The sequence below is a fragment of the Etheostoma spectabile genome, chromosome 12, assembly GCF_008692095.1.
Source record: "Etheostoma spectabile isolate EspeVRDwgs_2016 chromosome 12, UIUC_Espe_1.0, whole genome shotgun sequence".
Taxonomy (NCBI): Eukaryota; Metazoa; Chordata; class Actinopteri; order Perciformes; family Percidae; genus Etheostoma; species Etheostoma spectabile.
In genome coordinates this window covers 22,794,430-22,810,549 of record NC_045744.1, presented here as the reverse complement: position 1 = coordinate 22,810,549, position 16,120 = coordinate 22,794,430, and the positions used below count along the sequence as shown (strand labels likewise).

The 16,120-nt window shown below is 41.3% G+C and overlaps 1 protein-coding gene across 4 annotated transcripts in view; it reads right to left on the bottom strand.

Annotated features, from left to right (window-relative positions):
• c12h5orf22 (chromosome 12 C5orf22 homolog) overlaps positions 1 to 14,132 on the bottom strand; it is a 28,088-nt gene extending 13,956 nt beyond the window's left edge. For 2 of the 4 annotated variants that reach the window (XM_032532350.1, XM_032532349.1), the window contains exons 1-9: positions 13,872 to 14,132; positions 11,282 to 11,427; positions 10,286 to 10,435; positions 8,406 to 8,539; positions 5,896 to 6,191; positions 4,183 to 4,245; positions 3,785 to 3,906; positions 3,240 to 3,306; positions 1,936 to 2,075 (exon numbers count right to left, since the gene is read on the bottom strand). In XM_032532350.1, coding sequence (XP_032388241.1) covers positions 1,936 to 2,075; positions 3,240 to 3,306; positions 3,785 to 3,906; positions 4,183 to 4,245; positions 5,896 to 6,191; positions 8,406 to 8,539; positions 10,286 to 10,435; positions 11,282 to 11,427; positions 13,872 to 13,940 — 1,187 coding nt within the window. In that variant the 5' untranslated portion in view covers positions 13,941 to 14,132. Of the gene's footprint in view, positions 1 to 1,935; positions 2,076 to 3,239; positions 3,307 to 3,784; positions 3,907 to 4,182; positions 4,246 to 5,895; positions 6,192 to 8,405; positions 8,540 to 10,285; positions 10,436 to 11,281; positions 11,428 to 13,871 lie in introns of those variants that run through there. The other 2 variants (XM_032532352.1, XM_032532351.1) reach the window with 1 other exon arrangement.
• Positions 14,133 to 16,120: the final 1,988 nt, after the last annotated feature.

The following is a 16,120-nucleotide window of genomic DNA, read 5'->3' as shown; positions in this document are numbered from 1 at the left end:
CCACACACACACACACACACACACACACACACACACACACACACACACACACACCCTTTTCAATTCTTTCTTGACCAGGGCTGGGTTAAAATATTCAATTCTCCAATTGAAATCAATCTTTGCTTGATTGATTTGATATTGATTCATAAAATCCTGAAATCAATCTTTTAATATTTGCCTTTTCACCATGGCTGTATAAGTAAAAAGCCCTTTAGACATTGGGGGTCAATTCTTAACGTAAACATTAAATATTGAAGGGTTGCTACTTGCTCGTACAATTTACACCACAAGTTCTCTTAGAATCTTTTACATACAAGCATAATTGGTATTGTAATTTTTTTTCTTTCTATATGTTTATTGTGACTTTCAGAGGCTCTTTAATATTTTTTCATTCACCTGTTTTGCACTTTTGCTGATGTTTTACACCATCAGGACTACATCCTATCACCAGTGGAGTAATGATACGCAGGTAAAAGAAAGCTCCAGGATTTCCATACACCCACTTAAAAATGCCCATTGACATGCAGCATACTTTTCATTATAGTTTTGATATATATTTTGAATTTTCATGTGTTTTTCTTCATCACATAGGCTAAATAAAAGGTATTTCCGGGGTAAAGTTGCTGCATAAAAGTGTATCTGAATACAGAAAAATTAAGTTGTTGATGCTCAAAACTTCCCTGGGGGAGGACACCCAGACCCCCTACTATGAAGATCGATATGATATATATACTACAGTGTACTGACTAAAATACATTAGACTACACCATTGCCTAATACAATGTACAATGAAAATCAAGACTATCCTTTTTTTTATTAATATAAAAAGGTGAATACCTTTTTATTGCCTTTTATAGAAACAGATAAAAACAACATCTTGCACTAAGCGAAAACGGGAGAGACAACAAATGAGTGAAAAACAAAATTAATATATATATATATATACACTGTACATACAGTATACATACACACACCTTTCCATACCTTTCGCATATAATCCTACCAGTAGCCCAAATGATGAGTATTCTACATATATCGACCTGATTGTAAAAATGTGGGTAGGTCCCGATGAGCTCTTGATTGCTATTCACATACACAATATAAGGCCAGTCATCCCAGTACTGTGATCTACCGACATCTATACACTAAGACTATTCTATTTTTAAATATCCCTGACCTAATTAGGATCAAATCTGGACCTTGTGAATCAGAATTGATTTAGAGACTGGATCACATCACTCCAGTTCTGAAGTCTTTACACTGGCTTCCTGTGTCTCAAAGAATTGATTTCAAAGTACTCTTGCTAGTTTATAAATCCCTTAACGGTTTAGGTCCAAAATACATTTCAGATCTGCTACTACACTATGACCCCCCCAGACCTCTCAGGTCATCTGGGACAGGTCTACTTTCTGTCCCCAGAGTCAGAACTAAACAGGGTGAAGCAGCTTTCAGTTTCTATGCTCCTCATATCTGGAACAAACTCCCAGAAACCTGCAGGTCCGCTGCTACTCTCAGTTCTTTTAAATCAAGGCTGAAGACCTTTCTTTTTGATGCTGCCTTTCTTTAAATTAATGCTAATTTCTTTAAATTTCTTATGCTGCACTGTAACTTTTATTCTTGTGTTTTATGTGTCCTTATGTTTCTATTTTGTTTTTAACTGTCTATTCATGTGTTTTATTAGTTTTTAATGCTTATGACTTTTAACTGTTTGTACTTGTGTTTTATCTGTTTAACTGATTTTGTGTAAAGCACTTTGAATTGCCCTGTTGCTGAAATGTGCTCTACAAATAAAGCTGCCTTGCCTTGCCTTGCCTAGGAAATCATTGCAGAGACCCAGCCCTGTTCTCTACTACTCTACCTTTTACAAGATAGGCCTGCCTGAGTTCAGACTCTTGCTTCTGTATATCTTTGAGTCTGTGTGGCCGTGTTGTTTACCTGGACATGGTTACCAGTGTAGGTTTGGGCAGAGCCTTCAGACACAGCTGCACCGCCGAGACGAGTCTGTCGATCTCCTCATCAGTGCTGATGTGGTGAGGCAGCTCCACGGTGTCACAGGTTAACCCTGCCTGGTGGACCTGTGAGAGAGAGAGAGAGAGAGAGAGAGAGAGAGAGAGAGAGAGCCGGAGGGTTGAACCAAGGGAGGGAGTGTAGGAAAATAGGACAAAAAAAACAAGCATCAGCTTGAGGGGAGCATAAAAGAAGAGAGAAACATGATATCAGATAAAACGTTATGAGTGTGAATAAAACAATGCCCCGGGATAACATTTTTAAAATCTTTCATTTCATTTGAATTATGTATGCCTTTACTATGAAAGGCACTCCTCTACAAATCATTTCTGAATGTTTCATTCACATCACAGAAAGTTGAATGTGCAACTATAACTTGGAGTGATCAACCTTTTAGGTCTTCATCAGGCAAACCTCCAAGGGAACAGTAAATGACAGCGCCACACATACAATTAGGAAATCATCACTCATGAAAACACATATAACTGTATGGACATTTCAGTTATTACTGCAGTTATACCTTAACATAGTATCATAAATGTAGTAGGGTGACACAATTATTCAAATATTAAATCGAGTCACGGTTCACCCATTATTGCTTCTCACAATTAAACGAGTATAATCGACTGCGATATTTACCTTTAAAGTGCGTGCACTGCTCATAAAAAAAGGCCGCTGCATATCAAATCAAGCGCTTCCTAAACTAACAGCATGACTCGGGAAGGACCCAGTCAGCCGGACAGCGCTGCTCCAGCAGTGGCACTATGCACGGCCGCTCACTGTGGAAATCACCTGAAACGACATCGGGCTGCTACAGCACAACGACACACATCCGGCTGCTGGGTTTCAACGCGACTGAGCCAGACGTTCCCCGTCCTCGGCTGAGACGGATGGTGTAGCGTTGGGAAATCAATCAGAATCAGAATCAGAAATACTTTATTGATCCCCGAAGGGAAACTCTGTGTTGTAGTTGCACAAATATTATAAATAGAGTAGAAATACAAGAAATAAAGAAATATAAGGAATTGGATACGAGAATTGGATAATCCAAATAGACCAGCCCTATTCACTTAGAGGTACGCCATGGAAGCAAAAATTAACCCTAACATCAAAGAATAATCGTGGTATTTATATCATTGTTGTTCTTGTTATTTTGGCCGTAATAGTGCAGCCCCAACATATATGCGTTAGATTGTAGCTGTGGTTGGCAGTTTCGGTCCAGACTTTCTTACCATTTCATAGTCCGGGCACAGATTCCTCGACTTCAAACTGGAAACCAGCTGGGCTAATGAAGCCATGCTGAAAACACATGGAGGAAAAAAAGTAAGATAACACTGATTCAGAGACGGGGACTCCAGTTTGGGTTAGCTAACACGTTTTGTGCAACATTGGCCATTGACTTGAACTCTAGCTCAGAGACTTGTGAGCATCTGTTAACAATGGACAGAAAACTAATGTCCATGGCATGGAGTTTCTACTGTCTACAGACACACAATGCACGGCTCTGCACCTCATAAATGCAACAGTTACAGTTGTGGCACACCGCCCCTGTCAAATAAAGAAATGAACTCAACTAAACATCTCTAGTTGCAGATGGTACAAGCTGGATAGGTTTCACCCTTAACATTGAAATTATTACCATGGGCCTTTTTCACAGCTGGCATTTTGACAGTTACTTGAAAAAAAGAGAGGGCTTTTAAACGGTACATTGCCTTCAATGCTAAGGAAGCACATGGTTCTATACATTTCGGGGGAAATAGACCCAGAGAAAAGTTACCCAGGGTTGCTGGCCCAGCGTGTAACCGTCTCTTCCCCATCGTCCTCTAGCAGATCAGCGAACGCTGCTTCCAGGTCTTCTAACTGGTGAACACGGAAATCCACACACTCATCAAGCTCCTCCTGGAGACGGACAGAGATAGAGACGGACGGATGGACGGACAGACACACGTGTTATTTAGTAAACTTAAGTTAACATTGAGCGTGGGTTTAGAGGGTTTAAGTCAAATAAAGTTAGGATTTGTCCCTCAGGGGATTAAACTTAACATTGGAATAATTTAAAAATTCCACTTAATTATTTTCTCTAGCCTCATGCTTTAACAGTTAAATATCAGTGGAGTATAAGGTGAGAGGTTGGATTGTCGAGGTTGTTGTGTAATCTTTGGTTGAACGTCTGACCTCCGCAGCATCGGGCCTGGGTCCTCTGAAGTTGTAGAGCTCCTTAAGGATGGCGTACTCTTCCTAGACACAACAACAGAACAGAGGTGAATTCAAGGAGACACAGATGTCCTATGTACATGGACATAGTTTTAAACGTACATTGGCACATTTGTTGTGCTTCAGGCTTTGGCTGACAAACTATAAACTATAAACATAAATATATACTGATTTGATTACAGCAAAGACAATGTCGGCAGTACTGACCGCAAAACAGAATATTTCATTCTGTATTGACAGGTGCAATATTTAAAAATTGATCATTTATTATTTTAGTTTTTTTAATAACATTTATATCTGCATGTGTCAAAACCTAGAGACCTTTAAATATCAAAATGCCATTTGTTAAATGTATCTGTGTCAAAATGACATCTTTTCGTATTTTGTAGTTTGCCTGGAAGCATGTCGCGGGTTTGCTTGTACTTTGGTTTAGTGTTGGTTTGGTTTCATATTATGTACGCAATGTATGCAAGAGATTTCTGTTACACAAATAACAATCTTTGACAATGTATTGAAGTGATGCTTTCTCAGCTTTTAACCCTGTGTTTAGTATTTCTGTTATTTTATGTTGTTGGATAAAGGATTGTTACTTTACTTTCTGGATGTGATGCATTTCCCGTCGGGGCCGGGGATTGTTCCAAACCTCTTTGAATTGTAAGGCCAAATTACTGACTGCTAGAAAGTGCTAAAATAATAAGTATTGCAATAAGATAGCAGTAAAAATTCTCTTAATTTGTAGATGTTGATACCCGGGAAATCCAGAGTTCTCGCGAGAGCACAATTTGAATTTGCTCAGCGAGTCACTCTAGCATCGAGTAATGCTGCTCATTAACTATGCTCTTGTAGCCGAGCTGCACCAATCACATTGGTGTATCCGATATAGGCGGACCAGAGGCGAGCTGCACCAATCACATTGGTGTATCTGATATAGGCGGGCCAGAGGCGAGCTCCACCAATCACATTGGTGTTTCTGATATAGGCGGGCCAGAGGCGAGCTGCACCAATCACATTGGTGTATCTGATATAGGCGGGGCCAGAGGCGAGCTGCACCAATCACATTGGTGTATCTGATATAGGCGGGGCCAGAGGCGAGCTGCACCAATCACATTGGTGTTTCTGATATAGGCGGGGCCAGAGGCGAGGTGCACCAATCACATTGGTGTTTCTGATATAGGCGGGGCCAAAGGCGAGCTACACCAATCACATCATTGTATCTGATATAGGCGGGCCAGAGGCGAGCTGCACCAATCACATTGGTGTTTCTGATATAGGCGGGGCCAAAGGCGAGCTACACCAATCACATCATTGTATCTGATATAGGCGGGCCAGAGGCGAGCTAAACACACAACGACAGTTTAATTTACCACTTAGCTTCGCTGGTAGCTAAGCGTATGGGGCTCTGGATATGTCCCTCTGTGTATTGTTGTGATTGGTCGTAGTGTTATCCAATTGCGTGCAGTGAGATTTTCAAATGCACGCTTGGTGCCGCCCCTCGAGATGGGCGACTTTCATTACTCGATGCCGGACCCTTAATCTTTCAGATTTGGGTCTGGATTTCCAGGCTAAACTGTAGACTGGTTGTTGATGACTAACATGGTAATGATAACTTAAAATATGGTTTGAAAGCAATCACAGCTACAGAGCTAACACATGAGGTGTATAAGCGGGATATACCTGTGTGTATAATTCCTTGAAGGGATTCTTACATGAAAAGAAATCCAAATCTATGTCCAAGATGTATGGCTCGGTCTCACTTAGAAATGCACGTATTCTCTTAACAACATAACTGGTGGATCCTTCATCATCATCATCGTCATCACCCAAACTCGTCCCAGTGGGGCCCTCTGCTGGTTGCAGTGTGTCGGTGCGTTTTAAGGGGGCCTCAGAGCAGCTGGCCTCCCCAGCTTTACTGCAGTCTGTACGGGGTCTCTTGGCAAACCATCTTGCCGTTTCTTCTTCACTTTTCTTTTCTGAAATGTTACACAGAAAAACACAAATCTGATTAAAACACTTTCTAACAGGATTAGAGAATGGGGTTAAAATCCAGAATAAAATCCAAAATTAACCCCCCCCCCCCCCGGCAAAGTAAGGCTTGGTGCAGCTCGGCTACAAGGGTATAGTTAGTGAGACTAGACTAGGGCTATAATTCGAATAGTATAAAAATCCATTCTACTCGAATGTGATATTTTTTTGATAAATAGGTCGGCTAACGTTAGCTAATTGGCTAACGTTAGCTAATCTCCTCTTCTCATGTCACGTCTGATGAACGATAAGTTACGGGAGTGAGAAACACACGACATTGTGAGCTCACGTTACGTACCGAGTAACGTTAGTACGCGGGGAGTTACAAGCTGCGGCTAAAAAAAAAAACGCAGCATGCCTGTTGCAAAAAGTTGAGACTGACTCAACTTTTGGAGAAACGCTACCCCACGTTACGCTGCGGTGGCTAATCGTGTAACGGATATCAGACTTGTCGGAGTGTTTTTGAGCTGTGCTTTGAGGCGGTGTGAGAATCCTGTACAGGAAACAGGAAACATAACTGCCTCTAGCACTGCCACAACAACGCGTTAAAACATGATGAGGGTTAAAAAACAAAACTCAAGCCCTGAACTGACAGGGAGGTTTGGTAACACTAAAGCTCTCACCATGTCTCTTTTCTTTTTCTGTGAAGTGAAGCTGCCTTCGAGTGCGGTCGGAAATGCCAACGGAAAACTGTAATTGGGATATATAAGGTCTACTTGTGTCTCAGCAGGATTTGGAAAAACTTGTCTCAGCTTTCATCTTCAGTAGACGAGACTACTGTAATGGGGTCTTTACAGGTCTCCCTAAAAAAAAAAACCATCAACCAGACAGCTGCAGCTGATTCAGAACGCTGCTGCTCCAGTCCTCACTAAGACCAAGAGACTGGATCACATCCCTATAGTCCTCACTAAGACCAAGAGACTGGATCACATCACTCCAGTCCTCACTAAGACCAAGAGACTGGATCACATCACTCCAGTCCTCACTAAGACCAAGAGACTGAATCACATCACTCCAGTCCTCACTAAGACCAAGAGACTGGATCACATCACTCCAGTCCTCACTAAGACCAAGAGACTGGATCACATCACTCCACTCCTCACTAAGACCAAGAGACTAGATCACATCATCCAGTCCTCACTAACACTAAGAGACTGGATCACATCACTCCAGTCCTCACTAAGACTAAGAGACTGGATCACATCACTCCAGTCCTCACTAAGACCAAGAGACTGGATCACATCACTCCAGTCCTCACTAAGACCAAGAGACTGGATCACATCACTCCAGTCCTCACTAAGACCAAGAGACTGGATCACATCCCACCAGTCCTCAATAAGACCAAGAGACTGGATCACATCACTCCACTCCTCACTAAGACCAAGAGACTGGATCACATCACTCCAGTCCTCACTAAGACTAAGAGACTGGATCACATCACTCCAGTCCTCACTAAGACTAAGAGACTGGATCACATCACTCCGGTTCTGAAGTCCTTACACTGGATTCCTGTGCCTCAAAGAATTGATTTCAAAATACTTTTGCTAGTTTGGAAATCACTCAACATTTCGGATCTGCTACTAAACTATGAAGAACCAGACGACCTTTCTCCTTTCTGTCCCCAGAATCAGAACCAAACACAGTGAAGCAGCGTTCAGTTTCTATGCTCCTCATATCTGGAAAAACTCCCAGAAACCTGCAGATCCGCTGCTACTCTCAGTTCTTTTAAATCAAGGCTGAAGACCTTTCTTTTTGATGCTGCCTTTCTTTAAATATTTGTAAATTTCTTATACTGCAGTGTTACTTGTATTATCGTTTTTAACTGCTCTTTAATATTTTTTGTAAAGCACCTTGAATTTCCCTGTTGCTGAAATTGGCTATACAAATAAAGCTGCCTTGCCTTTGCAGGAACAGGACATCACACTAATGGGCTGTTTCATTGATACTCTGTGGAAAATGTGGTTTTTTTTGCTGGTGTAATTGTCCAGAAAGTCTCCAAGCAGCCTGGACTACAACAAACCCTTTTCCCCCGGTGCTGAAAACATCCGAGGTAACAAAATATTTCCGGTTTGACATCAAAGTAATCCAACTACTAATGTTGTTAAGTGAACTAGAGACACCCTGTCTCCTTTCCACCTGCCGTCAGTGGCTAAAGAACACACCTGGAAGTGACCCGGGACTGGGCTTAACAGGATTGACTTTGACCACATTGAGCCAGAGAGGTTTCGAGTTCTCCAGCTGCGTCTCCGACACATACAGACCGTCACTGAGGAAGTAGTTGTCTGTACTGGTCACCCTGCGCAGAGGGGAGAGAAACAGAGGGAAGAGGAGAGAGAGAGTGGGAGGAAGTGGAGTTTATAACAAACCAAAGAGAAAATAAAAACACATGTACTACATTTAAAAAAGGTCCTTTACTTTTTACTTAGGTGTTTTCAATCCAGTCAGGCTCAAGCAGTGGGGGAGCTGCGCTGGAGCTACATAAAGTCCCAAAACTCACATGTACCAGAAAGATAACAGGGTAAGTTATCTCGCCCTAAAGGTGCAAACATACGAGTGGGGAACTGTCAGTCAAGCCCAGTTTGTACGAACCCAAACAGTCCTGAGAAGAGGCTAAGGTTGCACATAGCATTTATTACCTTAAGTCAATGTTTCCCGAACTTAGGGACCCAAAATGGGGTTTTATTGGGTCGCCAATTGGCAGAGTAAAATGCACATCAATTTTACGTGAATGAGCGTTCTTTTTTGCTACACTGGTCTGTTCAGCTCAGATGCAAATGGTAATGGGAACAAGTGAGAGTGGTCATTGTTAATGATTCTCCCTGTTATCTATCAGGCATTCAAAGGGAACCGAGCAGCGCCGAAGGCATCATTATAATGGAATAGATATACTTCATATACATTTAAATTCATGGTTTGTTCCGTCTTTTGTCCACAGTTTAAAAATGTAGATGTTACAATGATTCATGGTGTATTTTTTGTAAATTAGGGTCTTGGGGAGACACCAAATTTCTCTTTTGGGTCTTGAGCTGAAAAGGTTTGGGAACCACTGTCTTAAGTCACCAGCTAGCACTAGCTAGCTTTGGTTGGCAAGGTGCTGTTAAAACATGGAACATGACATGTTTAGGCACCCAAAATGTTAATATTAACCTACACGAACTGGATGCACACAGTGAAAGGGTCAATGTTTAAGACGACGACAACACCCCCCCCAAAAAGTTCATGGCTAATTTAATGGACACAGGGCCATGGTTAGCATTGCCAAGCCATTCTCATGATTGACAGGTTGGTGTGTAGCCACGCCCAAACGCACCCGCTGCTTTTTCATTGATTTGAAAAAACTAAATTGGGTCATCATTTAGAGTTTGGCGTAGTCTATAGCTCTAGGGTTGGGCATTGTTTTGATTGTGAACAATTTTGAGTCAATTTCTTTTGATTCCGGTTTTTAGTGATTCTCCATTCTGATTCGCTGAGGGACGTAGTTGAAGTAGTAGGTCTTGGTGTAGTAGTTGGGGTGAAATGGGTCACATTGGGTCACAAGATTTTATTTGTTTCAATGATGACTTACCGGGCTTTTCCAACGCAAAGTAAAGCCACACTAGAGTGCAGCTTCTGGCGTCTCGGCACCGAGTCAACGCCATAACTACTATGTACGCTCTATGGCTGCAACACAGCAAGCCTGGGAATACGGCGGCTGCTCCGGAAACCCAAAACCTGCGCATGTTAACTTTGGAACCGATGATGGGATTCAAACCAAATTCTTCCCAAACGATTCCAATTAAAAACATTTGAAACGAAGTTGGAATCGGCTCTTAATGCCCAATCCTTTTCTTTTTTTTTCACATTATTTGGGCATTACTTTATTTACATATGACGGATGAAGAAATCAAAGGGGAGGGGTTAACGACATGCAGCAAAGGGCCGCAAGTTGGAGCCAAACCTGCGGCCCCTGCGTTGAGGAGTAAACCTCTATATTTGGGCTCTACCTGCTCTACCAGGTGAGCTCCCCGGGCGCCCTTGATGCCCAACCCTTTCTACATCTTACCTGATGGTGGTGGTGGACGAGTCTCTTCCCACAGCCATCCGGTGTTCTCCCTCTCTGATCTGCTGGGCCCAGTACGGATGCAGCCACGCCACACATGACACGTGGCCAGCGTAGACCATGGGCATTATCCAGTTTTCTATACTCAACTCACTGAAAAACAACAACAACAACAACAACAACCCTACAGTGATTGGTGGAGTCCAACACAAAGGAACTGTCTGACTAGGGGTTTAGGGATTAGGGCTGCACAATATGAGGAAAATCTGCAATAATGTGGTGGAATATTGCTTTTGATACCTCATTTTTAAATTTTTTTTTTTTTTAAATGACAACAATAGAGCTGCAAAGATTAATCAATTAATTGTCAACTTTTAAATTAATTGCCAACTATTTTGATAGTCGATTAGTCGGTTTCAATCATTTTTTACAAAGTAAAGAATTCTTTGAGTCCAGCTTCTTAAACGTGAATGTTTTCAGTTTCTTCTCACATACATAAAATAATTAGGCTACTTTATCCCATTACATGGGACCACCTCATGTTTTATGTTCTAAGAAGCCGACTCTGCACCTTTAAACACGACGGAGCCTCTGACAGGGAAGACCACGGTGAGAGAAGGGGACGCTCACAAGGAATTCATTCTACTACACAATAAAAACCTCAGTAGACAAAACATCTCATTAAAACTTGTGTGTGACAAATACTGCATATTTCAAAATTAAAAAAAACAAACTCAGATTTATATGTATATGTCTTTTAAACCCCGCATGGAAATGTACGGAAAAAATTGTTGCCAAGATGCATCGATAAATTGGTTTAGAATCAACGATTTGATTCTAAACCAATTATCTGAATCTAATCGTGAGGTGCCCCGAGATCCCCACCCCTAACGAGGACGTCAAAAAATAAACCATATATCGTGCGCCCTAATATCCATTACCTGTAATCACAGGCTACTAAATGGGTAAATGAAGTGACTCGCCCATCGCCGCACAAACCTCAATAGTTTCTCCTTATCAAAGACTGTGTCAGCGGACATGTTGACGGGGATGAGCAGATCCGGATGGGAGTCTAAGTGAACCATCTTTATGTCCTTCAGGGGAAGGTGTCTTGATGCAATGGCACGATAAATATGACCCACCACCTAGAAAAGATACAGTCAAACAAGCAGTGTTAAGATCTACCACTCAATGGGGTGTGCAGAGAAAACCGGTATTATATCCAAGTTATTTGGTTGCCAATTATTGGAAGCTCAGAATCTATCTATCTATCTATCTATCTATCTATCTATCTATCTATCTATCTATCTATCTATCTATCCTAAGACACTTTACATGTGAGTCATTAGCTCTTTCGTCAAAAAGTGCCCAAATGACAAAATGCTGTTAACTGACACATCAGAGAGACATAATAGCAGTGGTTTAGTCAACGTAATAGCATGTATACCCACTAAGAATGCTCCAGTATATAGATAGTTATATATAATATATATATATATATATATATATATATAATATATATATATATATCCACTTAAAAATGCCCAATGACACGGAACAACATTTTCCATTATATTTTTGATATATTTCGAATTGTCATCTGTGTTTTTCTTCTTTACGTAGGCTAAATGAAGGTAATTCCACCTTAAATTGGTAAATTAAGTGTCTCCAATACAGAAATTAAGTCTTTCCAGGGGAGGAACACCCAGACCCCCCCAATGATATGCCCCCCCGTCCCCCAAAGGCGCATATACACACACACACACATATATATATATAATAGATATATATATGTGTGTGTGTGTGTGTATGTACATAGGAGTACACCCACTACAATACATTTGACTACACCACTGCAAAATAGCACCTGTGCAGAATCATAGGAATCAGTTACACGCTGAATGTACAAGATAACAACTATACAATATACCGTTTGACAGTTCAATAGCTGAAATAATTCTGGGCTCAGATTCGGTTCAGGCGGCTTCAGACCTCATTTAACAATCCCTAAAAATGAAGGACAAATCTGGCCCACAGTTAAAGATTGGTACATCATTTTTGGAACAGATGACAATTACAGATACACAATATGAACCGTACTCAAACTGTGAAGGGCTCATCGTGGTCCAACCTGCCTGTGATTTGCTAAATTCTGGATGGTAACATCTGTTTCTTTCTAAAAGAAACAAGAATGACTTATGACAGACGGTTTTAGAAAGCTGCTATCTGACCAGAGGCCAGTCTCGCAGTCTATTGTTGGTCCAGTTCCTGCAGAGATCACCAGGGGGTCTGTGATGGGCTAAAGGGTGAGTGGCGGGTTAATGAGACAACAACACTGACAAATGAAATCTATCGCTGAGACAGCTGCCAGTATGGATGTAAAACAGACAGAAAACGCGTTTAATAGCTTATTGTTAACCTTACTACGTTAGGAAAGATGCGTCATTTGTGATTTAGCATCATTTCGCTATAGAGTAATTGATGCCAGAAGTTTGAATCTGTGCATATCTTCCTACTTTGCTCACGTTTATTAAACCGTGAGCACGGATTGTTTACTATTTCTCCACCGACCCCAGGGGGCTCCTCACGGTTACTATAGAAACATAGCTAATAGTACACTTAATACTAATGAGAAGTTATGGGGAAATATCTCATCACATGGACGTTTTTCTTCAGTGTAGTAACACGGGAACACGTCCACTCCGAGTTCAAAAGCCAACAGCAAGCAAGCAAAAAACTAAATATAATATTAACGCTAAGCTAACGGTAATCAACGGTAGATAGCCATAGATGTCAATGATAGCTAGGTTAGCTAGGCGGAAGTCTCCAAGGCAACGTCAGTTAGAGAGAGAGAGAGATAGAGAGAGATAGAAAAGAGAGAGAGAGAGAGATAGAAAAGAGAGAGAAGAAGAGAGATAGAAAGAGAGAGAGGAGAGAGAGAAGATGAAGGAGAGAAAGAGATAGAAAAGAGAGAAAGATAGACGAGAGAGAGAGAAGAGATAGAGATAGAGAAAGAGATAGAAAAGAGAGAAAGATAGAAGAGATAGAGAGAAAGAGATAAGAAAAGAGAGAAGATAGAAGAGAGAGAAGAGATAGAGAGAAGAAGAGAGAGAAGAAAGAAAAAGAGAGAGAGATAGAAAAGAGAGAGAATAGAAAAAAAGAGAGAAGATAGAAGAGAGAGAGAGATAGAAGAAGAGAGATAGAAAAGAGAAGAGATAGAAGAGAGAAGATAGAAGAGAAGATAGAGATAGAAGAGATAGAGAGAGAGAGAGATAGAAAAGAGAGAGAGATAGAAAGAGAGAGATAGAAAAGAAGAGAGAGATAGAAGAGAGAGAGAGGAGAAGAGATAGAAGAGAGAGATATAGAAAAAGAGAGTAGAAGAGAGAGAAAGAGAAAGAGAGAGAGATAGAGAGATAGATAGAGAGAGAGAGAGAGAGAGAAGAGAGAGAGAGAGAGATAGAAGAGATAGAAGAGAGAGATATAGAAAAAAGAGAGAGAGAGAGAGAGAAGAGAAGAAAGAGAAAGAGAGAGAGAAAGAGAGATAGAAGAGAGAGAGAGAGAGAGAGAGAGAGAGAGAGACCAGGCTTACGTCGTGGTGGTCGTCCACTATCCACACCGGCAGCTCCTTGTAGAACCTCTTCAGCGGCGCGGAGCTCATTGTAACAGAGAACAACGTACCGTGAACGCAACGTTGACGTTACTATAAAAACGTTAATATCACAGTCTACTAGAGATAAATGACGTCACGTTGTCATAATTCCCTCTAACTCACGTGGGGTAACAATTTGTTTGGCCGCAGAAGCAGAGCTGGCATGGTACGCATAGACGATGGGATGGCACCCACCGGAAATTACACCAGCGTTGTTTTTATGTCCGGGTAGAAACAAGGTACAAACAAAAGGTTCCCAGTGCTCGGTTCGAAATTGTAAAAAAAAAAATGCAATGCAATTAAATAATTTTTTCAAATACATTTTACATGATGTACTGACTGTTCACACCGGCTGCTATCCGCACTGCACACCCTCCGTTACATTTCAAGTGAAAACTTTGTATTTATTTGTGTATTTATTTGTGTATTTTTTATAACAATGCACTGATGTTATCATTCCAACTCCACCTCTGCATATTCCTTACATGGTTATTCCCAAAAGTATTGTCTTTATATAAAGCCACTGCAGCTTAGCAATGTGCAATATTCAGAAGTAAAATGTCTCATCTATTTACTTTGTAATCATAGCAAATGCATAACTTATCTTCATGTTAATAACTAATGTTTATATACTTTTTTGTGTTTGTTTCCAGTTTTTTTTTAATTGTGTTTTTCAATAAACAACACTCCAACAACCCAACCAGAGGGCCAATACCACACAGACAAAAGAAAAACACACAAGGAAAGAGCCAACAAGGGAAATCGTCATTGCAAACTCGTTACAACGCTATTTATTGAAAAAAAGGAACAGAATAAACAAATGAAACAACAGGGTCCTGGATTTTATTATATATAACCCCTCATACTGAACGGGATCTTCTCCAGGGACAGAAGGACAGAAGGTTGTTCAGCCAAGAGATAGACGATGGAGGTTTCTGATTTTTTACAATAAAGTAAAACGCATCAACGGGCTACAAGAGCAGTAACAAGAATGTTGCTCTTTATTCAAATAAAGCGTGTGATGCCTTCAGGTAGACAAAGCATAGAGATTAATGGACTCGGGGCCGGCGATTGGGTCCTAGGGGTGCCCCCTCAGCCACACGTTTACTTATCAAGCTGATTATTAGATTTAATTGATGATTGGTTGACAATGTCCTAATTGTCACAGTTAATTGTCATGGTTACCACGGCCACTTGAGGGCACCGCCACCATAAACGTAAATATAGGTCGTAATTGCTGCCTGAACGAGCGTTTTTTGGGGGAGGAGAGTCGTCCCCCCCCCCCCACCCCCCGCCCCCCCGTATTTGTAATTCCTGATTTAGGCTAGGCCAACACAGTGAGTTGGTCGTGATGACAACAGCAGTGCAAAAGGGGAATTGGTCATTTTAAGCTCGGAGAAAAAGAAGAGGAAACGTGTTAGAAAATGCATCAGAAAAAGGAAAACGGTTTTCATTCAGCTTGTGTAATCATCAAAAATGACACATATAAACACAAATAGAAATCCAACTGCTGAAACAACTTTTTCTCCTCTATCATCTCCGACCGACTCCATCAGTCGGACCAGTGTTCCTGTACAGATAGCGTGATGGGATTAATCCAGTGTGTGTGTGTTTGTGCGAGGGAGAGTCTGAATATATATCCACCCTTTGATCTTGGTGGCCTCTGAGAGCAACGGGAGGCTTTGATCTCTTTTTTGGTTTGGACTGTAGCCCATAGGAGATGACAGCAGGATGATGAGCGGAGGTAGCAACACAGCCAGGAAAGGGATGAGTGGAGCGTGGAAGAAAAGAAAGAGAAAGGAGCAAGATTAAAAGAATAGCAGGATTCTCGGTGTAGGTACGACCGAAGTGAAAGGGAGAAGACAGAGGAGGATGAACAAAAAAAAAACACACAGCGGGAGATTCGCTGTAGATGAAAGAATGAGAGTAACGAAAGAAGATGTAGAATGGGAGAAAAAAGGACGTGCGATCAGGGTCGAGGTGGTGTTAAGCATATGCATAGGTGCAGGATCAATTTCAGTTTGGCTTTTAAAGGATCAGTTCACCCAAAGTACAATGACACGAATGGAAAACAATTGTATTTTCCTTTTTCTAGTCTGCATTTCTGTGTCTAACCCAGACCTGCACACTCTAAAGTCACGAGATCACACACACTAAAATCAGTTACACAGTCATTGTGTCATCTTTTA